This window comes from Vigna angularis, chromosome 1 (genome assembly GCF_016808095.1).
Source record: "Vigna angularis cultivar LongXiaoDou No.4 chromosome 1, ASM1680809v1, whole genome shotgun sequence".
In the NCBI taxonomy this organism is placed as follows: domain Eukaryota; kingdom Viridiplantae; phylum Streptophyta; class Magnoliopsida; order Fabales; family Fabaceae; genus Vigna; species Vigna angularis.
In genome coordinates, this window is record NC_068970.1 from 63047603 (window position 1) to 63071512 (window position 23910).

At 33.8% G+C, this 23910-nt stretch overlaps 5 protein-coding genes and 1 pseudogene across 13 annotated transcripts; 5 read left to right on the top strand and 1 right to left on the bottom strand.

Annotated features, from left to right (window-relative positions):
• Window positions 1-412: 412 nt before the first annotated feature.
• LOC108346891 (derlin-1) lies at window positions 413-3965 on the top strand. Of its 3 annotated transcripts, none has more exons than XM_052875515.1 (7): window positions 413-532; window positions 887-1022; window positions 1793-1866; window positions 1993-2086; window positions 2857-2985; window positions 3097-3285; window positions 3602-3965. In XM_052875515.1, exons 1-7 carry the CDS (start codon window positions 516-518, stop codon window positions 3605-3607), a joined length of 645 nt encoding a protein of 214 aa, XP_052731475.1. In that variant the 5' UTR covers window positions 413-515; the 3' UTR covers window positions 3608-3965. The 3 variants fall into 3 exon arrangements, with proteins under 3 accessions (XP_052731475.1, XP_017441441.1, XP_052731479.1); XM_017585952.2 differs by having other exon boundaries at window positions 3097-3257; XM_052875519.1 differs by having other exon boundaries at window positions 487-508; window positions 3097-3257.
• A 1381-nt stretch (window positions 3966-5346) lies between these two features.
• LOC108347213 (profilin-4) lies at window positions 5347-6286 on the top strand. The gene is made up of 3 exons (XM_017586376.2): window positions 5347-5692; window positions 5773-5910; window positions 6000-6286. Exons 1-3 carry the CDS (start codon window positions 5564-5566, stop codon window positions 6132-6134), a joined length of 402 nt encoding a protein of 133 aa, XP_017441865.1. The 5' UTR covers window positions 5347-5563; the 3' UTR covers window positions 6135-6286.
• Window positions 6287-8839: 2553 nt separating this feature from the next.
• On the top strand, window positions 8840-10698 carry LOC108347740 (profilin-1). Its single transcript, XM_017587174.2, has 3 exons — window positions 8840-9075; window positions 9500-9637; window positions 10273-10698. Exons 1-3 carry the CDS (start codon window positions 8953-8955, stop codon window positions 10405-10407), a joined length of 396 nt encoding a protein of 131 aa, XP_017442663.1. The 5' UTR covers window positions 8840-8952; the 3' UTR covers window positions 10408-10698.
• Window positions 10699-12064: 1366 nt separating this feature from the next.
• LOC108347366 (profilin-1-like) lies at window positions 12065-16686 on the top strand. Of its 7 annotated transcripts, none has more exons than XM_052877755.1 (8): window positions 12198-12338; window positions 12426-12607; window positions 12753-12890; window positions 13556-13682; window positions 14433-14528; window positions 14641-14792; window positions 14870-14952; window positions 15055-16686. In XM_052877755.1, exons 3-8 carry the CDS (start codon window positions 12780-12782, stop codon window positions 15083-15085), a joined length of 600 nt encoding a protein of 199 aa, XP_052733715.1. In that variant the 5' UTR covers window positions 12198-12338; window positions 12426-12607; window positions 12753-12779; the 3' UTR covers window positions 15086-16686. The 7 variants fall into 7 exon arrangements, 4 of the variants coding, with proteins under 4 accessions (XP_017442042.1, XP_052733709.1, XP_052733715.1 ...); XM_052877758.1 differs by having other exon boundaries at window positions 12426-12573; XM_017586553.2 differs by lacking the exon at window positions 12426-12607 and having other exon boundaries at window positions 12066-12338.
• A 140-nt stretch (window positions 16687-16826) lies between these two features.
• On the bottom strand, window positions 16827-19169 carry LOC108346571 (bifunctional riboflavin kinase/FMN phosphatase-like; annotated as a pseudogene).
• Window positions 19170-22352: 3183 nt separating this feature from the next.
• Window positions 22353-23000, top strand: LOC108346570 (uncharacterized). Its single transcript, XM_017585641.1, has one exon. The coding sequence runs from the start codon at window positions 22353-22355 to the stop codon at window positions 22998-23000; it is 648 nt and encodes a 215-aa protein (XP_017441130.1).
• Window positions 23001-23910: the final 910 nt, after the last annotated feature.

Genomic DNA, 23910 nt, shown 5'->3' on the forward strand with positions numbered 1-23910 from the left:
AATATATAAGTGAGGTGCAAACCTCACCTTACAAGCCGGTTTTGTGGGGTTGAGTTAGGCTTAAAGCCCACTTCTTAACGCAATCAGAACATCTAACAAGACCGTTAGGTACACCATCACTACTTGAAAATAGTATAAATTTTAATCCTCGAAAATAAACATTACGTGTATAAAGCAATGAGAACACTTTTTTAAGCATAAATGAATCAATTTTAATGATTTTTTATCAAGACTTTTCATTGCTCAATAGAACAATTTGAATCCAAAGTTGGGGGGTGCAAGAAGCAATTCGGGGGTTGAGGAATGAATTTGTGGGGTTCGTGAAGGCAAGGCCTTGAAAGAATAAGCCTTAAAATGGCCCATAAAATTTGGGCCATGTGAGGCTTCAACGGTCACGTGAGAAAAGGGTGCACGGAAGCTTCTGGGTCTGAGGGAGACGGTATCACAAGGAAGATCTCAAAATCTGAATTCCAAACTGGAGTCAGTTCTGTTCTCATTATCTTCCTCAGTAAGCAATGTCTTCTCCCGCTGAGTAATTCTCTTCATCCTTCATTTTTTTTCATCGTTTTTCAAATGAAGATAATGTTGATGAATCTTTTAATTCTTGTTCGTCTGAACTATCAAACTTTTACTGTCGAATTATTGCCAACTTTAATCCATTTCGTTACTTTAAGTCGATTAAGAGGTTTTTGATTATTTTTTTCTCTTTCGCTAAACCTAATCTGAGCGCTTTCCAGCTTCATTAGTGTCAGAATAACCAGTTAAACTTGTTATTACAAGTTCTGCTTTCATTGATATTCTTGGATTAGGAATAGAAATTTTCTTGGAAATTTTTATAATTGCTTGAATCAGTTTGTTTAATACTTCAAATGTTTCATGCTTTCAGGTTTTATCACTCTCTTCCGCCAATAACCAAGGCATATGGCACTGCTTGCGTGTTGGCTACTGCCGCTTACCATCTTGGATTATACAGTCCAATTCATATTGCACTATTGTACGAACGAGTGTTCTACGGTTTTCAGGTGAAAATTCCTTAATGTCATTGGTATCAGTATCAGAGAAAGAGGAATGTGCTGTTAATGCTTTTGCCAAGTGTTGCATTCATTCTCTAAAGCTTCGCTTTCGATATCCCATTCTGTGCGTCTTTGATGTGAAGATTTATTTTATTTTTTGTATAAGACAGATTGAGTATCTTTTTTGTGTTTTTCAGTTGCCAAATTAAAAGAAATATCATGGAGACATACTTGGTTTTACTCCTAACGTTTGCTGCCAAACACCACCCTCCAATTGCGAACTAGATTATGCAATATTTTCGTGATTGTTTTTATATCATATCATGTGCTGATATACTTGTGATTTTGGGGTCAACATTCCATTTATTGTTATTTATAATTCTGCCATTTGTGTCGAATGATTGTTTGGGCTCAATGGAGTGCTCTCCACTTCCTTCTAGACTGCTATAGGATATATAATCTATGGCATCCCCCCAATTCCCTTTGGTCATATTTTCTGATACTTGTGGATAAATAGATGAGGCACTGTGGACACTGGGCACTACATTACATTACACTGCTTCATTAATAGCACAGTGGTTTAATTTCTTGGCGACTGACAGGTCGCAAATTGTTTGGGAGACTTTTTGACTATTAAGCAGTCAATTAGAGTTTTACTGATGAAGTTTGTGATTTCCCTTAAGCTTAACTTGCTGTTGAAAATCTTTTGTAATAAACTTAGTTTGTTTTTTTCCATTTGACCTATTTAATAAATCTTTTGTACTTCCCATCATCTGTAGGTCTGGAGGTTATTCACAAACTTATTTTTCCTTGGACCATTTTCTATCAATTTCGGGATCCGTCTTTTAATGATGTAAGTAATTGAAGAATAATTTGTTACATCGATTTCTAAGTTTCTATATATCGAACAAGTAGATTATATAAAGTGGTGAGGTATACTTAGTTCATCTGAATTAATTCTTTTTCGTATAATGTACAGATTAAGGTACGGTGTCCAACTTGAGAAGGGACCATTTGACAGACGGACTGCTGATTTCTTGTGGATGATGATATTTGGTTCGTTTGCACTATTAGTATGTTTGATCCTCCACATATCTTTTTCATCTTATGATTGTTAATGTGACATTTATCCTTCAAAATGCGGGAAGGTATATTTTGTAGAATCTATTCTAGTGGTTCTGGCTTATGAGCTGGACAAGAAGATAACAAAACTTTTTTTTTTGGATAACAATGATGAACAATTGATATATCCAATTTAATTTGTTTATCTGACTTCCATTTGGCCATTGTGCCTGTGAAAGTTATTCTCCATTAGTCTTCAATAATTTCTGCATTAGCATATGTCACATCTCAAACCTTTTAGTAATAAAATTATGTTTGATTTGTTTTTAGTGAATGCAAAGTTAGATGGATAAACATTCAGATAATTGGTTAATTAACAAATGAATGATGATTCTGATTGATTATCCGAAATGGTCAATGGTAAGTCAAGATTAGTTGTCAATTTCGTATGAGGTTACTGTTGGTTGGAGAGAATCTGTTGGAGATTGAGGAATATAAATTCTGGCTAGGTAGGATAGGAAGTGTCAATGAAGGTTTGAATGTTCTGTACAGAACCACTTGGTTCAGTGGAGAAAGGCATTTGGGAATTTCAGAAAATATTTGGGAAGTTAATTTAGCTAATACAAAATTCTGATTGAAAGATCACATGTCTGATTGTTGTTAATTGCACTAACTCCATTTCCCCACTAGTAGGTTCTTTCTTTCTAGTTTCGTTTTTAACTTGGTATTCTAAGTCCTGACATCAGTTTTTTTCTTTGTAATTTTATTTCCTCAATTATAGGTTTTGTCTGCGATCCCTTTATTGTGGTCCCCATTTTTGGCAGTACCACTGGTTTTTATGCTACTTTATGTTTGGAGTAGAGAATTTCCAAATGCTCAAATCAACATATATGGGCTTGTTGCTCTTAAGGTATATTTCAATCTTCTGTAAGTTAGCCTTGTTCTTATGCCTCTGCTGCATAAGCTCTACGAGGTACATCTTTTCGTTGTTTGATAGGATCCACATCTTTTGTTTTTCCAGGCCTTCTATCTTCCATGGGCAATGCTTGCTTTGGATGTCATTTTTGGCTCGCCTCTTATACCTGACCTCTTAGGTATCGTCGCAGGACATCTGTACTACTTTTTGACAGTGTTGCATCCACTAGCAGGTGGAAAGAACATTTTGAAGACGCCAATGTGGGTGTATCCTTCTAGTTTCCTGTTGCTTAAGGTGTTATTATGCATATGCTGTATTCATTTTTAAGTTTTTATTTATTTGATTTCTTTTTATTTTATAGTGTCTTGAAGCTTTATTTATTGTTTTTGTGAACTGAACCCAACATAGGAAGCACATCCTCCCCCTCACCTTTAGAAACCACCATTCTTTCTAAGTTCTTCCATCCAAACACATCTGTAGTTGTTCCTCATATTGTTTTTGCAGCATTGTAGGGGGCCGGACTTAGCCATGATCTTATTGTTTAGTCAATGACGTCTAACTCCTTATAATCGGGACTAGCTCTGTTGTGTTCTTAACTATATTTTTTCAGACGTAAATTGGTTGGAAGGTGGAGAATTGGAATGCAACCGATTAGCCGTTCACAGGCTGCTAATAACCCTCAGCCTGAGAGTGGATCCGGAGTTGCTTTCAGGGGAAGATCCTATCGGCTTGGTGGATAGATGTAATAGAGTGAGTTCACCTTCTTTTATTGCTTATTGACGCCACTGACAAATGGAGCTGAACATCAGTTGGGAATTAGAATGGGAGCAGAGTATGAACCTTGACTGTTCGTTGAAAAGCAAACTTTCTTTTGAGGGATCCTCATAATTTTCAATGTATTCTATGCGGAGCTTTTACTTGTAAGAAAGATTTAGTGAAGGTTTATGAATTAATCATCGAATTTTCATCCTGAATTCTTTACTTTGTGCTCACTTTCAAGACATGTATACTTTTTTGCATTCAGTGTGAAGGTTAGTGCCGTGATCTTCACCTCCGAATCAAAGTTTATCAGATGCACGTAGCCACATACTCCAAATTTTGATGGGGTTTTCTCCCTTCGAACTTGCGCTTTGCATTTGTTTAGATTTGATCGAATTTTCATATTTCTTAAATAAAAAAAGTTGCAACTAGAGCCGAATTTTGTCAGGTTAAAGTTGATTTCGGATACTTGTTTGTCATTTAGTGACTATGGATTACTCTCGAGTCATGAATGTTTTCGGTGAGAACCCAATATTTGAACAGAGTTGCTGAGCTTTTTTCTGAATTGCTCATGAGGTTGAGGTAAATAAACACAATGGGCCAACTTAACTATCTGTTAATAATTTTTTATGACTTAATCTATTTTATTTAGGGATTGCTGGCGATTATACGTAAGTAAATTAAATTTTTTAAGTTATGAAAAACTAAAGAAAGATAAAAAAAACTATAAAAATGTGATTTTATAAAACTTATAATTGGAACGAAATTTACAAAAACTCTAAATTTATATCGCATAATAAGAGTTGCTTCAAATAAAATAAAACCTAATAGGAAAGTTAAACATATGAACCTTGCATGTTATATGTTATAAATTTTCTTCTTTTTTCAACTTACAAATTAAAATAATATAAAAATTATTTTTATTTAAAAATTAAAAAGTATGTGTAAGCAGAATGTTCTTCCCTTGAACAAATAAAAATGAAAATAATGGATTAAAAAATAACAAAGAGGAAAAGAAGAAAGAAAATTTCTTTGGCAGTGATAATAGTTTTGATGGTGCGTCATATTAGTTTGTTTATTTTTTTCAATAATAATTAATAATAGTGCAATATTTTAACTATTCAGCTAATCGACGTGCTTACCATCTCATACACACTCGCATTTGTATTCAAGATAATGATTAACATGTTTTGCACTTAGTTATTTACAACTTCGACCTTCCCAAACATCTTTATTAAATTATCTTTTTTATTAAGTCTATTTCTTATGTTTGTCAGCCGTAATTAAACTATTTATTTGAACTTCTAGTAATTGTTTTGGTATAAATAACAATATTAATATATAACAAAATTACATATAATTAAACAAGAAAAAAATATGTCCTCAAGTAAATGTCAGAACTCAGGTTCAAAGTAAAACAGTGTCATATATCTTTATATTTCTTTATCTAGCAGAACATAAACTATGTAGCATTTTATTCTTATTATATTCTTTAATTATTCATGAACAAAAATAACAAGAATAATAGTTGTCATGAATGAATTAGCTGATGAATTAGGTATCTCTAATCTATTTGTGGACATAAAAGAATGAGAATAAGAATAGGAAAATAAAAGGTTTGATCCTAGAAATAAGGAGAAAAGGAAGTTGTGACAAGAATTGAATGGAGACAAAGAGACGGTAGAAGGAGCATCAACTTCCATCCATGAATCCATGATCGAACCCTTATTTAAAACTAAATTTAAAGTTGACAAACAGAGTCAGAAACACAATCACATTAGAAGCATCACAAAAACAAGAAAGAAAGAAGAAAATGTCTTGGCAGACTTACGTCGACGAACATTTGATGTGTGATATTGATGGCACAGGCCACCATCTCATCGCAGCTGCCATCATCGGTCACGATGGCTCTGTTTGGGCTCAAAGCACTTCTTTTCCTCAGGTAATCAATCTTCCTAATTCTTTCTACTTATACTTATAAATTGACATACTTTGTAACTAATTTTGTTACTTCCTCTATAGATTAAATCTCAAGAGGTGTCCGATATCATGAAAGATTTCGACGAACCAGGTCATCTTGCTCCTACAGGTTTGCACCTTGCTGGAACCAAATACATGGTAATCCAAGGAGAGCCTGGAGCTGTTATCCGTGGCAAGAAGGTATTCAAATTTAAATTTAAAAAGTTTAATTCTTTTTAAAAAACTTTTACCTCAACTCTAACACTCTCATATTTGGTCTGTTTTGGTAGGGATCTGGAGGAATCACCATAAAGAAAACTGGTCAAGCTTTAGTTTTTGGTGTTTATGAGGAACCTGTGACTCCAGGACAATGCAACATGGTTGTGGAGAGGCTGGGAGATTACCTCGTTGATCAAGGTCTCTAGATATACATAGTCTTTTGGAACATTTTTTATTTCTCGGATACTATACTTTATTATTATTTTATATATATATATATATATATATATATATATATATTTTGAGTTGTATCTATTACATATCAACCCTAAATCGGGAGTTGTTGCCGACAATAACCATATGAGAATTGAACAATTGTTTGTTGTTTGAATTTTTAAGTTATGATCCCCTTTTATTCCTCTCCTCTCATGTCCTTCTAAATTCTCTCTGTACCTTTCTTTATTTTCTTCTCTCAGTGGTTAAGTTGGTGATAGAATAAACTGTTAGAATTTTTTTGCATATATTTCAAATCATCAATGTGCAACACATAAAACATAAATAGAAATATAATGTGATGTGTTAGTGTTAAAAAATGTGAAATATGTTTGTGTCTGTGAGACCATGAATTTGAACAAGAGAACTCAACAAAAAATGTTATTCCTTCTTAGTTCTATCTAGAAATAATATGAGCAACCAACTTTTTATCATAATTCTAAACATTTAGTTTCTTACAAGCACTTTTTATTACTGTATTTTTATTGTGGGTGAGAAAATGAAATATATATATAGAAGAAAGAAAATATATTTAATATAAAAAAGGACAAAAGATTGTAATTACTCACATAAGTTTTAGATTATATTCAATTAATACGTTAATTAATTGTGGGATTCAATTTTATTAATATAAACAAAAATAAAAGTGTGTGAACAAAATTTAAGAATTGAATAAAAATCAAAGAATTAAAATAGGTAAAACTAAATAAATAAATAAAAGGTGATTGTATGTAACTTTAAATAACTATATGTCAATCCTTTTTTTTATATGGGTGTTAAAATAATATTTGAACTGATCCAAATTGACAAGTTAAATTGAATAAAAAATTGTTTAATTGTTTTAAAAAAAATTATTGCACTAATTTAGTTTGTAAAAGTTTAATAGTTCCTTATATAGGAATGTTTGAATTAGATTGAAATATAATTTATGAAATTGAAAAGTATAATTTAAAATAAAATATTTGTTGATAATAATTTGAAATGACTAGCTGAAAAACTAGGATGAAATTTACATCAATTCATTTACATCTTTATACAATTAAATTTAGTAATATCAAACCACTTTAAAATCTTAGTTCAATTTCATGAATTCAGTTCTCTCATTTTATTGACCATATTTATAACTATATTTTCTTTATAAATTTTAATATTTAAATGTATGTAACTAATATATCATATGTTTATTTAAAAATATAATGATTTAACTAAAAGAAATTTTACCCAATTAAGTGGGTGCAATATATTTTGAATTTATATTTTTCAATTAAAACATTTAATTATATTTTCAACTTATTACAATAGAACAAATTTGTACTCATAATAACATAATCATCTTTTCTATTTTTAATGTGACAATTTTAAATTTTAAGCTTATATGATAAAGAAATTAATATAATCACAATATCAATAATATTTTTATAATAATTGTTCAATTTAAATATCAATCATTATTCGAATTTTTTTTATATTGTGTTTTATTTATGATATCTATTTGACTTAGTTGTTAGTGTAGTTAAATTATTTCACAAACCATCACATTCATTTTGGAGAAGGGAGAATAAAAATAAATATTAAGAAGTAATACAAATAAGTAAAGCATAATAACTTTAAAATTTACGAAAACAAAACAATAAAATAAGATTTTATCATACAAAAGATGAAATTAAAGTTTGTTTGTTCAATTTCTCTATCCCTACAGTTGAGTAATTTTGTAATAAACAATTTTTTTATTCAACAATACATACATATAAAAATCATGTTAATATGTACAATAAAATGCCATGGAGGATCAAATTAGACAAGGAGAAGGATACAAATAGAGACCATTAACAATGAATGCACATCCTTTCACTCCATTAATAAAAATCAACAGTTTTTATTTTCTCAATAAAAACTGAAAAGAATTAATTAATAATTTATATAATAAATTAATTAGAATAATTACTGTACATTAATTAATATAATAACTTTATATATGTATCATAGATTTAATCTTAAACTCATGAAAATCAAAATCTTAACCTATGAATGTATTTTTTATCAATGTTTATCACCACTTCGCTACTGCAAAATGAATCATGCTGATAAATTATAGAAATAATATAATTAGAAAGTCTCTACTTGAAAAAGAAAGCTGACTGAAAAAGAAAAAGTTAGAAGTGATGGTGAACTCTCAATTCCAACTTTTCCTTTTTCTTTTTTGAAGGTTTAGTCTCATATTTATTAATTTAAAAATATTAAAAATAGACTGTATACTCATGGTAATGTAAAAAACAAATCAGAACTGTTTGTAATAAATTTACTATCTGCTATTTACTATTTTCAACAAAATATTAATTAATTGCTTTAAAAGTTTTTACAGTTTTGTTAAACTCAATTAATAATAAAAGATTTACCTATTCCAAAGTAATTAGAATGGTTATAAGTTTGAATTCTATGATAATCGTAATTTTAACCATTAAAATTTTATTTAATAATAATTATAATTATTATTGCTTTTTTCTAATAAAGTGCGGCCAATAATAAAATAAGATTGTTTTTCCTCTTTTTTTTTTCTATCTGCCAGCCCAAAACAGCGAAAAATAGGGCAATGAAAAGGGTATTTGTGTAATTGTACGGTGGATTCACCCATTTATATATGCCTATAGCTCCGTGGAATCAACGCAGCCAAGAAAAGAAAATCCCAACCCCATTTTCTGAGCAGTTAAACACTCTTGAGAAAATTCGGAGTTTAGAGAGAAAATCAGAAGCATGTCGTGGCAAGCCTATGTTGATGACCACCTTCTCTGTGAGATCGAAGGTAATCACCTCACTCACGCCGCCATCATCGGTCAGGATGGCAGTGTTTGGGCTAAGAGCGGCAGTTTCCCTCAGGTTTTGTTTGTTTCCATTTGTGTTCACCCTTTTCTCAATTCAATGGATTCCTTCCGTGATTTATTCGTAATATTTTTAAAGAGCATCCTAGATTCCTGGATCTATTCTCACTCCTAGTGCTAATAGAGTGAGGATTAACATGCAAAAGAGTTCAACTCAGTTTACTGCATCTTCATCCATTGTTAAAACTTAACTGATTAATCGCGTGTTAATTCTGATTATGTACTTTTCAGCAACAACTATACCTTAATTCTTTAATAATGTTATTTTTTATTTATTTGTGAGTTTGATGTGAGTGATTTGCTGATTCACGAGATAATTCGGATGGTTGAATCTAATTGCTAGAGATCTGTTTCTGTTTTAGTTTATCTGTGGTATTATAACAATAGTAATGATGATGATGTGTGGATGTTTGCTCATTTAGTTCAAGTCGGAAGAAATAGTGGGGATCATGAATGACTTGAATGAGCCAGGAACACTTGCTCCTACTGGATTATACATTGGTGGTACTAAATATATGGTCATCCAAGGTGAACCCGGCTCTGTCATTAGAGGCAAGAAGGTAACCACTCTTATCTCTGCTTCATTTTGATTGCACAGATTCATATCTAGGATGATGATAATCTGGGCTATGTGATGACAATGATGCAGTTTTTGTATGTTTTTACTATGTAGATTGTTAGAGTTAAGATCAAGCAATAGATTGTGGAGTCAATTCCCATCTTATTATTGTCAAAACTATGATCTAGTTTAAATTTTACATTCTTTTATTTGGCTTGATGTTGAGGGTGACACGAGCATGGGTGGTTGACCTTGCATATGGTGTACTGCGGATGCAATTGCATCTAAAATATCTAGTATCTGATTTATAAGCACGCATATGATTTTATAAGGCGTTTCAGAATTTTGCTATTCATCCATGTGATTGTTAATTGCTCTTATGAATCAAGTTATAATTTACAGACAAATGCATATGGACATATACACTTTTAGGCAGTGTGGTTATTGTTTGCATCCTCTGAATAGTCAATACCGTGTTGCAGTGTTGTCTAGTGTAATGGTTGCCTTTAATTTAATGTAATTTAGTGAAACATAAGTTGTATTCCTTGCACATGTTATTGCATTTATATTCTTCTAGCATAGTTTAGCCATTATAGTTGTAATATCAGACTCTAATTATCTATCTCCATTACCCAGGGTCCTGGTGGTGCTACGGTCAAGAAGACCGGTTTGGCCTTGGTCATTGGCATTTATGATGAACCCATGACTCCAGGTCAATGCAACATGATAGTTGAAAGGCTTGGTGATTATCTCATTGAACAGGGTCTCTGATCCCCTCTTTATGACTTGTTATGGTGCATATTTCATTGGCTTCTGTACAAGGTTTTTTGCATCGACCTCGACTGGAATGCTTTGATTGCAGTTTAATAATCTTGTGGGTGTCAAAAGTCACGGGATCTGCGTGTTGTGAAGAAAGTGTTTGATGCTTGAGAAATGATGACTATAATCTCCTATGGTTGTACTTTTTTAGTGGGTACCTGTATACATTACAGTGGTTTTAAAATTTTAATGCTATGGTATAATGGTTGGCATATTTATGAAAAAGTTGCGGATTCTTGTCTATCTGGCAGAAAGCCTTTAATATTTGTACTTTCGTACTCCTATTTCCTCCTTTACCTCCTCCAAATTATTTTTGTGGGTTAAGTGGTATTTATGTTTTAACAAGCCTTGATGGTGATACCCTGCACAGCATTGCTAAACATCCCTTTGTACTTTTCATGGCATTAAATCAAGAAGTAACTGTGTTGGATCTGATAAAAATTTTAGTTATGATCCACTGAACTATTTTCCAAACACACCAAAAGTCGCTGTTCTGCATGGCAGATCATCTATTCATACAGCTCATAGCTGATAATGGTCATGATGACCAGGTGGCATGTTCAACCTTTGGTAACTGCAATAACGGGGTTTATTGTGCTGGAGTTTGAATATAGTTGGGACTGATCCGAATGGGCTTTTTTAGAAATAAATTACATAAAAATGCATTTGAAAACCTATCAAGTTGTTAAAGTCAAGTTTTAGTAAGTTGAAACACTTCGGAGATTGCCCTCCTCTCTATCGATCTATAGATCCACGCCTGTAGGTGAAAACCAAATTTTACATTTTTACAAGGTAAAACACGTTATATCTTCACTTTTTTATTTTTCATAATAGCAAAATGTAATAAAATTATAGTTATAAAAGTTTATTCAGTAAATATAAATAAACGGAAATGATATTTTGACACTTTTTTTTACATAATCCACGTGTTTTTTTAATTGAATTCTGAATATTTTTTTTATGTTGTTGACCAAGATTGTCCATACTGCAATCCCAAATTGTATAACATCGTGTTCTCAATCGAATTGAGTATAAAAAACCTAGGTTGATGACATTGTAATTCTCGCTTGTTTTGTAAAAAAAATAGAATCACCAGGTCTAACACGTTTACAAGTAATACATATTCCTAATTACATTAATAATTACTTGAATTTGATTATAAAATTAAAATTTAATAATAAATTTTAATATTTGTACTTCCTATCTCTTCGTACTCTTTTTATATACCAATTGTTAAAAAGTTTAACTGCCCGTAAACATGAACATATTACACAAAATTCGTCACATTAAATATATTTTTTTAATCTAACTTATTGCAGTTATTTGTATATGTAAAACGATGAGATGGTATGAATAGTTCATTATGTTATTTTAATTATCGTCTTCCTTTTGAATGGTCTAGATAAAGTGTGTTTTATGATTCAACATTAAAATAAATTAACTTAAGTATATCTAGGGTAGGAAAACCTCCATAAAATAATCTCCTAAAGAAAATCCTTTTTATAACATTTGGGTTGATATACACACATAACTGGATAATAATTGAAGTTACTGATAAAATAAATTAAAAAATGTTTTTTTTTTGTATAAAAACTTACAAAGTTTACAATTCCTATATTTTCTGGAAGGCATGAGAGAGTGAAAACAGGGTAACGCAGCAGCTGGGAAAGAGATTGGATAGATATACAGAGACATAGAGAGATACTTCAAGTTCGATTCCCGAACACTCTCAGCCAAAAATCCCCAAAACAATCTGAACCATGTCTTGGCAAACTTACGTCGACGACCACCTTCTCTGCGAAATTGAAGGCAAGCACCTCACTCACGCTGCTATCATCGGCCATGACGGCAGCGTTTGGGCTCAGAGCTCCAGCTTCCCTCAGGTTTTTGTTTCAATTTTCACTTATTCTTTTCCCAATTCTATCGCCTCCTTTCGCCGTTTATTCTTAATTCTTTACTCAAATCTCTAGATTCTCCTATCTCTACTCAACGCCTTCACTTATAAATCAAGCCAAGATTCCAGAAGGATCGCCTTGCAACGTTTGTCAATATGCTAAACCTGATCCGCAAAGGAAACCAATCCGAATTGACTTGGACTGCACTTAGTAGTTTTGAGCAGTTGAATACAACAACTGTATTTTAATCTGATGTTGTCAGTTTGATGCTTACTTGCTTAATTGATTATCTCATTATGTGTCTGATGCTCTTATGAACTCCGCTGTTAACGGATCTGCTTTTGTTTTTGTTGATCTGTTGTAGTTGGTGATTTAATAACATGTGGGTTTTTGTTTATTTAGTTAAAACCTGAGGAAGTATCTGGGATCATGAATGACTTTAATGAGCCTGGAACACTTGCTCCCACTGGATTGTACCTTGGTGGCACTAAATATATGGTCATCCAAGGTGAACCCGGCTCTGTCATTCGAGGCAAGAAGGTAACTACTCTTTATAATCTTTGCTTCATTTTGATTGCATAGGTTCGTATCTAGTGTGATGATGATCTGGGCTATGTGATGACAATGATTCAGTTTCTGGGAAGATATGCATTTTTGTATTTTTTACTGTATAGATTTTTAGTGTTAGAATCAAGCAATAGATTGTGGAGTGAATTCCAATCATATATTGTTGTCAAAACTATGATCTAGTTAAAATTTCAGTTTTCTATTTGGGTTGTGCTTGCATATGGTGTACTGCAGTAATTTAGTTATGCAACTGCATCTTGCATCTGATTTTATTTGCACAATATCTAATATCTGATTCTATTAGGACAATATCTAATATCTCTTTTCTAAAGCGTTTCACATTTTTGCAACCCATCCATGTGATTGTGAATTGCTTATCAATCAAGTTATAATTTTCAAGCAAATGCATATGTACATATATACCTTTAAGCAGTGTGGTTATTGTTTGCATCCTCTGAACAAGTAAATATTGTGTACAAGTGTTGTCTGATGTAATCTTTGCCTTAAACTCAATGAAATTTAATGAACATACACCAGTTGCATTTCCTGCACATGTTAGTGCAGATATATTCTTCAGGCATAGTTTAGCCATTATAGTTGTAATATCAGACTTTAATTATCTATCCCCATTACCCCAGGGTCCTGGTGGTGCTACTGTGAAGAAGACCAATATGGCCTTGATCATTGGCATTTATGATGAGCCCATGACTCCAGGTCAATGCAACATGACAGTTGAAAGGCTTGGTGATTATCTCATTGAACAGGGTCTCTGATCCCCTCTTTATGACTTGTTATGGTGCATATTTCATTGGCTTCTGTACAAGTTTTTTTTCATCGGCCTCGACTGGAATGCTTTGATTGCAGTTTAGTAATCTTGTGGGTGTCAAAAGTCACGGGATTAAATCAAGAACAGTGTTGGACCTGATAAAAATCTTTGTTATGGTCCACTGAACTATTTTCCAAACACACCAAAACTCGTTGTTCTGCGTGGCAGATCATCTATTCATACTGCGGGAATCGTTGCTAATGATCATTATAACCAGGTGGACATGTTCAAACCTTTGGTAACTGTAATAACGTGGTTTATTGTGCAGGAGTTTGAAAGTAATTTGGACTTTTCCTTATCGAATTGTGGTTGTGATCGGACTGTTTATTTTGGAAATAATTTTGATAAAAAATGTATTCGAAAACCTATCAAGTTGTTAAAGTCAAATTTTAGTAAGTTGAAACACTTCGGAGACTTGCCGTCTCTTTGGATCTAAGCCTGTACGTGAGCAAAGACTGAAAACCAAAATTTCTAAACTTTCTTTACATATATAATCAGTTATATATATTCCAAAACAGTCGAATCTCTACACTACAGCAGATGAGGTGATCAATTCCCTACTTGATTTGCAACTCGAAAAGTGGGGTCTGCCTCCCTTTGATGATTTTAAATCCCAAATACTATAAGATAGTCCTCTTTGCCTTTGTTATTGTTTCTTTTATTTGAACTAGTATTCTAAATTATTGCAGGGGTGGAGGGAACTTTGCCCTTAGATCTTTGGTATATTGGTGGTCCTGTTGTCAAGGGATTTGGTCGTGGCTCGAAGGTACTTGGGATTCCTACAGGTTTGTACTTTGTTTCAACTTATTTCTTAAAGAATTTCTGGTCCATTATACTGTCTTAAACAATCTTTGGTGTATCATTATATTAATAGTTATGTACTCTATTTTCTTCCAGCAAATTTATCGACAAAGGGATATTCAGATCTCCTTTCAGAACATCCTGCGGGAGTTTATTTTGGTTGGGCTGGATTGTCAGCAAGAGGTGTTTTTAAAATGGTGATGAGCCTTGGTTGGAATCCATATTTTAACAACAAAGAAAAGACTATAGTAAGTGTTATTATCCACCCCCAACTATAACTATTTACCAATGAATTTTCATATTATCTTCTGCCTTTTTACTGTAGGAACCATGGTTACTTCATGACTTTAACGAGGATTTCTATGGGGAAGAACTACGACTTGTTATAGTTGGTTACATACGTCCGAGGTATTAGCTGAATGAGTATTTTTCTTACAATTTATCTTTGTCATCCTTGTACTGTTTCCTCGAATACTTATAAAGTTTCACTAAGGGCATTGTGCACAACAGGCCAATTTTCCATCCCTTGAAAGCTTGGTAGCTAAAATTTATGAAGATCGCAGAGTTGCTGAAAGGGCTCTTGATCTTCCCTTATATTCAAGCTTTAAGAATGATTCGTATCTGAGAAGCTCTTAACATTTATCTAACAGGTTCTTGTCCCAGAAATCCCAGGTGTTTATTGTTGTAAACGCATAATACAGTTATTCCACACAATAAGTTTGCATATTATACCCTTCTCACCCTATAATTTATATGCATCAGTGACATAATGCAAAGTGATTGTTAAGTAGATATTTGTTTTATTTGAATTTCTGCTTAGGAAGTTCTGTTATTTTTTTTTTAAATAAATGGTCAGTTGCTGTCCGAGTCTTTAGGGAGTGGAGCTACAATTTAGTTCTCAATCTTAGCAGTTTACAACCCACTCTGAGGTGTAATAGTAGCGGGTTTAGTTATTGTTTTTCTTAGCTTTACTAGGCTATAAGTTTGTATCACTTATATGCATTGCAAACATTATACAATTTGGTATAAGAGCTCCTTTATAGGGGCATGAACCAGAAACTAATTAGGAGAAAAATCTGGTGAGAATGAGAGAAAATCTGTAAGGGGTATACACTAGGGTGAGAGAGAGAAACACCTATACAGTGCAAACTTGAGAAAATATCCTGAAGCAATGGCAGAGTATGTGCAGCCAACAATTCCCAACTTTGATTGACGCTATGACCCCTGGACAAAATTGATGGAAAACTTCCTTCGATCAAAAGAGTTTTGGCACTTGGTGGAGCATTGAATTGAAGACGTTTCTAATAAAGTCAATGCAACAGAAGCAGAAATCAAATTAATGGAGGAGCAAAAGTTGAAGGATCTGAATTTTGGACACTATTCTAAATTATGAAAAATGAAGCAGAAATTTCAGGGATTAACTGGGGTTAAACGAGTACGACTGCAAGCATTATGCAAAGACTTTGAATTTGCCTGCAAATGAAGGAGGGAGAATCAGTGAATTCATTTTTTTCTGACCTTGAAGATTCCTAAAAGTATGAAAGCCTGTGTGGTGAGAACATGCAGGAGAATGTCATAACTGCAAAAATTTTGTGGCTTATGACAACAGAGTTCAACTACATAGTATGCTTTATTGAAGAATCCAACATGGAAGCCATGACTATAGACGAACTCCAAAGTAACTTACAGGTTCATGAACAAAGAATGATGCTGGCGGTAGAAGAACAGTTTATGCAGATCGTGACAGATGAGAAAAGCCTGACTTGCTTCACACCGTTACTTATACTCAACAGTCCTTTGGTGCTTACTGGTTGTTCTTGGTGGCCATTTTCAACCACTTCCCACACTTCTTGGAAACCAAGTAGTGCTTTTATTTGCAGACTCCGGTTGTCATAATCTACAGCTTTTGACAACTTAGGCAGAGGCATACTGTTTTAAGGTTGGCTATCCCACTCAAACTTTCTAGTTCTCAAAGCACTCTCTAGCTCTCTGTCTTTCTCTTAAACATTCAGGCTCTGAAGGTCTGATGCCTATTTGTTGACAACAAGTCTATCTAAATATAGACTTTTAGTATTGCTTGCTGTATAAAATACATAGAGGAGTTCATGAACTATTTATAGGTCCTTTGTTTTGGCCTTTCAACTACAGGCATTAAACACAAATCCTTCTACTAAGACAATCAAACTAAGGTGCACTCCTAACCTTTTGCAATTCTCTAACATCATTATTATAACAACAAACTATTTAATGCAACTATCCACGTTTAAGTTTGTTCAACAATATGAAAGATAAAATACTGGGAGAAAGACAGGAATCAAGGAACTCACACAGTATCTTCAATGACAAGACAGCTGGAGGGCTCAATGTTTATCCTCCTAGCAGCTTCAAGGAATCTAACATCACAACACACAATATAAAAGTTTTAGAAGACGAAGAACTTTCAAATGTAGAAATCAGGTGACCCTCAATAATCAAAGCTAGAGAATACATCACTGCATCTCACATTTCAGGGGAAGGTTTCTCTGTTCTTACTTGATCTCCACCAATTATAACAGAAAGAATTCTTCCATCCTGCACGCAAAGAAAATAAAAGAAAAAACAAGACCATACTTACGTTAGCACACAAAACCAAAGGAAAAGAAACACAAGAAGCCAAAGGTTGCTGAAATTGACCAACCATCATGATAAGATATTTTGGCTTCAACGCTTTCCCTTGGAGAGTTTGACGCCAAGGCCATCGGAACTCCATGACTCTTCAAATGTTGTTTAATCAATCGATTAGCACCAGAAAATGCTTTGATGTTGCACCACCTAAAATGCCAATAGAAAACTTCAGAGAAAAATTCCCTCAGAAATTGGAAAGGCAAGCTCAATATCTCCAACTCGAACAAAGATTTTAGACAATTGTTTCATTTCAAGGCATTATGTTAATAAATTTCCAGAAAGTGTATCTCATGTGGAACTCTACCTTCACAAAATAAGTTATGAATTTGCATTCTCTAACTCGAAGTTCGGTAATCCAGTATTGTTAACTCATTGATAATTAGTTGGTACTAAGCATACGACATTTCACATTCAAAATTCAATCGACGAGACATCTCTACAGACCACATAAAAAGCTTATAAAGAATGATGTAATGGATTATTACTTGTCAGAGAGAAGAGAGGCGAAATTTCAGAGAGAAATTCAGTCGTCGAGCAGGAAAGTTCATCATCCTGCACAACTGCAGCGGCAGCTTCAAACGGTTTCCTTCCTATTATTTTATGAACCTCCCTGCCGTCCCATTCCTTTCCGTACTCACCTAACAAAACCTTCAAAACGTTGCCTACGATGCCATCTGCATCAAAACATTCGCAATCGCCAGCGTTATAGAATATATAGCCCCGATTAGGAAGAAAAAAAACGCAGCTACTCGATTATATGCTTCAACTGTGTGAGCAAAGACAAATATTCTATGTGGACGAATGGCAACAAACCTGTGTTGAGCAGCGTGTCGTGCAAGTCAAGGATAACACATCTAATCGACTTCTTTGCAACCGTCACTTTCTCAATGAAATTGACCTCAGAGAATTCTTATTTGAATCGAACGGGACGAAGAGAGTGACGGAGATGTGCCAAGGAGAGTGTTGCGTTCGCTGCAATTGCGCTTTGAGTGACGGAGCGAGAAAACCTTCGGAGTTCTACAGAGTGCAAGAGAACACACGGTTGTTACACACGATTATGAAGCCGGGTCCGTTTGGCTTTTCTTTTGCCATTACTGCTTATTTCTTTCACTAACTAAATTTTGCTTTGTTTTATTAATATTTTTTATCTTTTTAAAGAAGTATAATAACTTTTAACTATAAATATATTTAAAGTATCAATCAAGTTAATTTAAGTTATAAAAGAATAAAGATAACCATAATAAATTTATAGATATTGTTTAATTTAATACTAAATGGTTTTGATTAATTGTAACCTATAATGAATTTATAGATATTTAAATCGTATCTTCTATCACTCACAATTCAAATATATTTTATTGTGTGTGTTTCACTCTGCCTCTCATATTCCAACACCATTAGGATATGGTGGAAGGAAAATTTAAGAGAAAATGAGTAAATAAATTTGGAAATAAAAAAATTACAGTAATTTTTAAATTAAAATAAAATGATATAATTTGAGTAAAAAATTTGTAAAATTTTATGTATGATATAATCAATATAATAAATTAAAAAATATTTTAATAGATAAAATTAAATGATTCTATTTTACTTTTGTCAGACCTCGGAAAAACGCACCCAAACCCTCCTGTCAGTCATTTAAAACGCATCCAAAACCCTCTGCACGGACGCCAAGTGTCAAGTAACTAGGATTCTGAAATCAGATAGTGGAAGGCAGGTGTCGGCAGCAGAGCGAACGCTCGTTTGGACGTGGGAAGAAAATGATTTTTTTCTGAAACTGCCGTCCCACTCTCCTCTGCATGCACCCTCTTTCCCAAACTCTGATCTTTTCATTTTCTCCTCCTTCTCACTAGAAACCATACCTTATCTCTAAGAAATCTCACCATTTCCCTCCTCCGATCAACATTCAGGCACCGTAGAAGCATCACCGGTGTCCTGAGCTTCATTTTAAACCGAACCATTTCAAGTTTTGAACTGGTAAGTTTCCTCGCCTCTTAGCCGTTCGTTCTCTAATACATGCAACTCAAGTTCTGGTTGCATGCTGTCTTCTTGCCTGAACCAATTATGGTTTTCTGTTATATGTTTTAGTTTGAAGAGTTGGTTGAGCTTTGAGGGTAGAAGGAAGTATAGTCAGACAAATTGCATCCTAAAGTTTGTACGATCGTTCACGTTAGAGGTAAGGGAAGCTTATTAATTTAATTCATATGCCTATGTATTGAATGGATGTTCGTTGACTTGATTTGATATGAAAAATGATTGTACTATGTTATGATGCATGAAATGTATGAAAATTCTATGATTTGGTGGCATGAGATATGAAATATTGATTTGGGTATGAAAGTATAAAAGTGTGAAAACTATATGTTGAGAACTGAATTCGAATAATATTAATTCTGATAAGATATTTCCCCTAAGAAAGTAACGTTCGTTACTGAATGGTTTTTAACCGTTCGGTTTTATAGTAAATTTGGTTAGTAGTGGATCCTTTCATTTGGGAAGAATCCTGGTGGAGGACGAGCGTCTACACTTTGAACTTATGTGCTTGAGCGTTCGGCCAAGCATAGTTCTATCTTGATATCCTGCTATGAGATAGTTGAGTATCCTTAAATAATACTTTAATAATGTTTTGGCATAATTATCCATCTTCTTTCATATTCGTTAGTAGCACCTGGTTTTATATAAGGTGTTTGTCCTAAGCAAGTGTTTGGTCTCACACCCGACACTCGTTCTATCTCCTTAAGTTAAATTCTTTATATGAGCGTTCGTTCAAGTCCTCTAGGGTTCGCTCGCTATAGTGTCTAGTCTTTGACTGTCACTTAGATTTTGATACTAAATTCCACTAAACTAAGTATTCACAAATGTTCGTTTTCTTCTGACGAGAGAAATTCTAAGTATTATTCTTCGTGCCTTGAAATATTATTATTCATTGGTTTCACTCTGGAGTCATCGTTCTTCGTCTGGTCTTTTAATGTTCAGATAGAGTCCTCAAGAGTCGGTTCTTCTAACTGGCTCAACATAGAAATCGACGTTCGTCCCGTTCGTCTCTTGGAATATATTATTGTGTTCGCTATCTTTCTTAAAATTCGATGTCAACTCTTGGTCTAAATACATTCTCACAGTTGAAGGTCTCTCGATCTCGCTCTATGCGTTCGGCCCAGTTTAAGTTCGGTTGAACGTTCGTTATTGGCAATTCTCATAAATCTTTATACGAGGTGATTAAATGAGATATGTATTAGTGAAAGATGAAGAAAATGTGATATGGAAAGGTTGTGGTTTATGAACGAGCGTTACGGGGAGGAACGACTCATGTATGGATATTTGAATTGGTAAAGTATGACTGTGGGCATGCTAAGCTGGTTGTTCATCCTGATCTTCCGTGAGTACTCGTCTTCACGTAGAGGATGGTAGGTCATGTGTGGGAACGGCAGGAGGTCCTAGTCTTTAGGGGTACTTTGGACAGATAGGGCTAACCTCGGGTGGCAGCTGTTGAGGGCATCCCAGTTACTACATCACTCGGGTGCACGAACGCCTGTAGCTACATAGATTTCATACCGTCTGGACAGTCAGTCTAGTAATAGGTTTCGTATGATATGTTTGATGAAATGAACTTTGTTTGTTGAATGGTTTGAAATGTATGTTGATGCATAAAATTAAATTACATAAGCTTACCCTTCGTTTTTCTGTCGTGTCTTGTTTTGTACGTCTGTTTTGTCGTTGCAATGATCATCCGTGTGGATGTGAGCAGAAGCGGACGCGCTGTTGATAGATGCGCTGGAAGAAGAAAATTTGGAGGAAGCGAATCTCGTAGAAGTTGAAGTTAAGGCCGAACCGTAGGACGTTCGGTTAATATTATAGTTTAGTTAGTATATGGTGGTCGTTCGATCACCCTCCCTTTTGTTAAATTTTGACCGTTCGGTAATTTCCTTTTGTAAATCGTTCGGTCAGACTTGTGCTGATCTTGTAGTTTAAATTGTAACTCTTTCTGTAAGGCCGTTCGGCCGAGACCGTACGTTCTCGTATATGTAAGACTGATCGGTATATTGTTAAATGTAATTATTCGATTATATGGTTCATTGCTGTATTTTTGGGATGTTATAACTTTTGAAGTTAATGTTAAATACATTTAAACATAAATAGTAAAAAATTATATTAAAATAAAATTGAAGTTATTATTTATAATTAAAAAAGTTAAAATTGAAAAAATAAAAAATAAATTATTATTATTGTAAATAATTAAATTTATAGAATCATATTATAGCATAATAAAAATTCACAATATTATTTTTATTAATATTATAGTTATTATGAAATTTTTTATTAATATTGGATTTATTAATATTAATTATAATAATTATTATTAATTTTATTACTATTGCTATTAATATTTATGTTATGATTAATAATAATAATAATATTATTATTATTATTATTATTATTAAATATTGTTATAGTTATTATTATAGTAACTGCGAAATTGTAATTATTACAATTATAATCATATTTGTTATAATTATTATTATAGGGCAGAAGAAGCATTCAATTCTCATATGGCAGAATCGGTTCCAATGGATGATAATTGATTTCAATTGACATAATCAGTTTCTTATTACACAAAATTCATTCTATTTCTAATAATAACCCAAAAACGTCTCAAACACAGACGTCCCGGACAGCTGACGTCACTACGATAACAACAGCACTTAACTCCGACTTACCCGAAATCCCACCGATTCAGTGGCTAATCATGAACAAATATTTTAGGTGTCAAAAATAGATATATTAAAATTTTGAAATTTCAATTATGTTAAATATATTAAAATTAAAAAAAAATTAATTTTATTTATACAAAAAAATAATTTTCATGTTTAAAAATTAGCGCCAAAGCCCCCTTGTGCTAAGCTCTGCCACTGTGCCAATCCCCAAGGCATACGTCCGGTCTGCACAAATACAGCAAAATAGACTCTCATAATAGAAATTCTTGAATAGAAATATTAAAAACGTATATAAAGCAATTTAAGAAGAAGAATAATAAAATAGACCACCTTTACTTCAAAAATGATATTAAAAATTTTGGAGCTAATATCCAATAAGCTAGAAGTGAGAACATCAATCTTATATACATCAACAAACTATCAATCTCTACAATGAGCAATCATCTGATCGTTAATTACTTAACTACAAACATCTTATTCAGGGAAGGAGAGAACGTGCTAACTGGACCTGAGCTTATCCAACAAACGATCGAGAAAGTCAAGCAAATCCAGGAGAGGCTGAAGACGTCTTTGAGCAGGCAGAAGTCTTACGCTGATAAGAGGAGAAGACCGTTGGATTTCACTACTGGAGATCATGTGTTCCTTCGACTCAATCCAGTCACTGGTGTAGGACGAGCCGTTCGTCCAAAGAAGTTGTCTCCCAAGTTCATTGGACCATATAAGATTCTAAGAAAGATCGGACCAGTAGCGTATGAGCTTGCATTGCCGCCTAAGTTGTCAAACCTTCACCCCGTTTTCCACGTCTCTCAACTTCGGAAGTATATAGCGAATCCATCACATGTACTGGAGTTGGAAGACATTCAGCTTCGTCCAGACCGAACGTTGGAACTACATCCAGTCCGTATAAAAGATAGCCGCACCAAGTACTACAAAGGCAAGGACGTTCATTTGGTGAAGATGGTGTGGGACGCTAAGACTGGGGATTCAACGTGGGAGGTTGAGAGCGCCATGAAGGACTTATACCTAAATCTATTTCCGGGTGAGTCTTTAATTTTCGAGGTCGAAAATTTTTGTAGATAGGTGGAATGTGAGATCTCGAAAAATTAAAACCATAATTAAATGTCAAATCTGTAATTATTGCACTGCTGAGTCACCTGGCAGCTTCTTTAAATGCACCGCGCCACACGTTCAGTGCATTAAAAACGCACTAAACGCTGCATGCACGAGCGCCACTTGTCACGTTGGAAGTTTCTGAAGTCAGAGTGGGTGTGCAGGTGTCGGCTTGGGAGACGTTCGTCCGCGCGAACGAGGATTGAACAAAAATGATTTTTCGAAAAACCCTTCCACTCACCTGTACCACTCATCTTCTTCCTCAGAATCCAACTCTTCTTTTCTCTAACTTCTCTCTAGAACCAGTCCACCTTCTCTCTACTGTAACTCACCATCTCCTTCTCCGATCACGTTTCAGAACCGTAGAAACGTTCCTGGAGACGTGAGCGTCATTCTGATCCGAACAGAATTTGGAACGGAACTGGTAAGTCCTCATTTCTAAGCGTTCGTCTTTTCTGGTTTCATGCGAACCCTAGTTTTGGTTGCATGCATGGGTTCTAGGTCTGAGTTATTCTGAATTCTGGTGTTTTAGAGTAAGTGGAATTATTGAGCGAAACCTGAGGGTAGGACGTCGTTAAAGGAAGTCTAAATCTTGCTTTTTGGGAGTACAGTGCTATCTAGGTAAGGGAAGCTTAATAATTTGATTCATACGTATATGATTGGGTGCGAGCATGATAGAAATAGAATGTATGAGATGTATGCTGTGTTTGAGTATGCCTGAACGAACGCTGTTATGCATGAATGAATATGGTATGCGCTGGTTGATAAGTATGGATTAGATACTGGATGATTTTTGTATAGTATGATTTATTAACGTGAATTCTATATAGTATGTGAATTAAATGATGAATCGGAAATTTTAAGATTATGAATCGTATGA

Bases quoted from the DNA above. Each gene is read 5' to 3' on its own strand.
- LOC108346570 (XM_017585641.1), top strand. From the start codon at position 22,353: ATGAGCAATCATCTGATCGTTAATTACTTAACTACAAACATCTTATTC.
- LOC108347740 (XM_017587174.2), top strand. From the start codon at position 8,953: ATGTCGTGGCAAGCCTATGTTGATGACCACCTTCTCTGTGAGATCGAA. The intron at 9,076-9,499 runs GTTTTGTTTGTT...TTGCTCATTTAG, and splicing joins AGAGCGGCAGTTTCCCTCAG to TTCAAGTCGGAAGAAATAGT. The intron at 9,638-10,272 runs GTAACCACTCTT...TCCATTACCCAG, and splicing joins CTGTCATTAGAGGCAAGAAG to GGTCCTGGTGGTGCTACGGT.
- LOC108346891 (XM_017585952.2), top strand. The intron at 2,986-3,096 runs GTATATTTCAAT...TTGTTTTTCCAG, and splicing joins ATGGGCTTGTTGCTCTTAAG to GCCTTCTATCTTCCATGGGC. The intron at 3,258-3,601 runs GTATCCTTCTAG...ATATTTTTTCAG, and splicing joins TTGAAGACGCCAATGTGGGT to ACGTAAATTGGTTGGAAGGT.
- LOC108347213 (XM_017586376.2), top strand. From the start codon at position 5,564: ATGTCTTGGCAGACTTACGTCGACGAACATTTGATGTGTGATATTGAT. The intron at 5,693-5,772 runs GTAATCAATCTT...CTTCCTCTATAG, and splicing joins AAAGCACTTCTTTTCCTCAG to ATTAAATCTCAAGAGGTGTC. The intron at 5,911-5,999 runs GTATTCAAATTT...CTGTTTTGGTAG, and splicing joins CTGTTATCCGTGGCAAGAAG to GGATCTGGAGGAATCACCAT.
- LOC108347366 (XM_017586553.2), top strand. From the start codon at position 12,216: ATGTCTTGGCAAACTTACGTCGACGACCACCTTCTCTGCGAAATTGAA. The intron at 14,529-14,640 runs GTTTGTACTTTG...ATTTTCTTCCAG, and splicing joins GGTACTTGGGATTCCTACAG to CAAATTTATCGACAAAGGGA. The intron at 14,793-14,869 runs GTAAGTGTTATT...TTTTTACTGTAG, and splicing joins ACAACAAAGAAAAGACTATA to GAACCATGGTTACTTCATGA.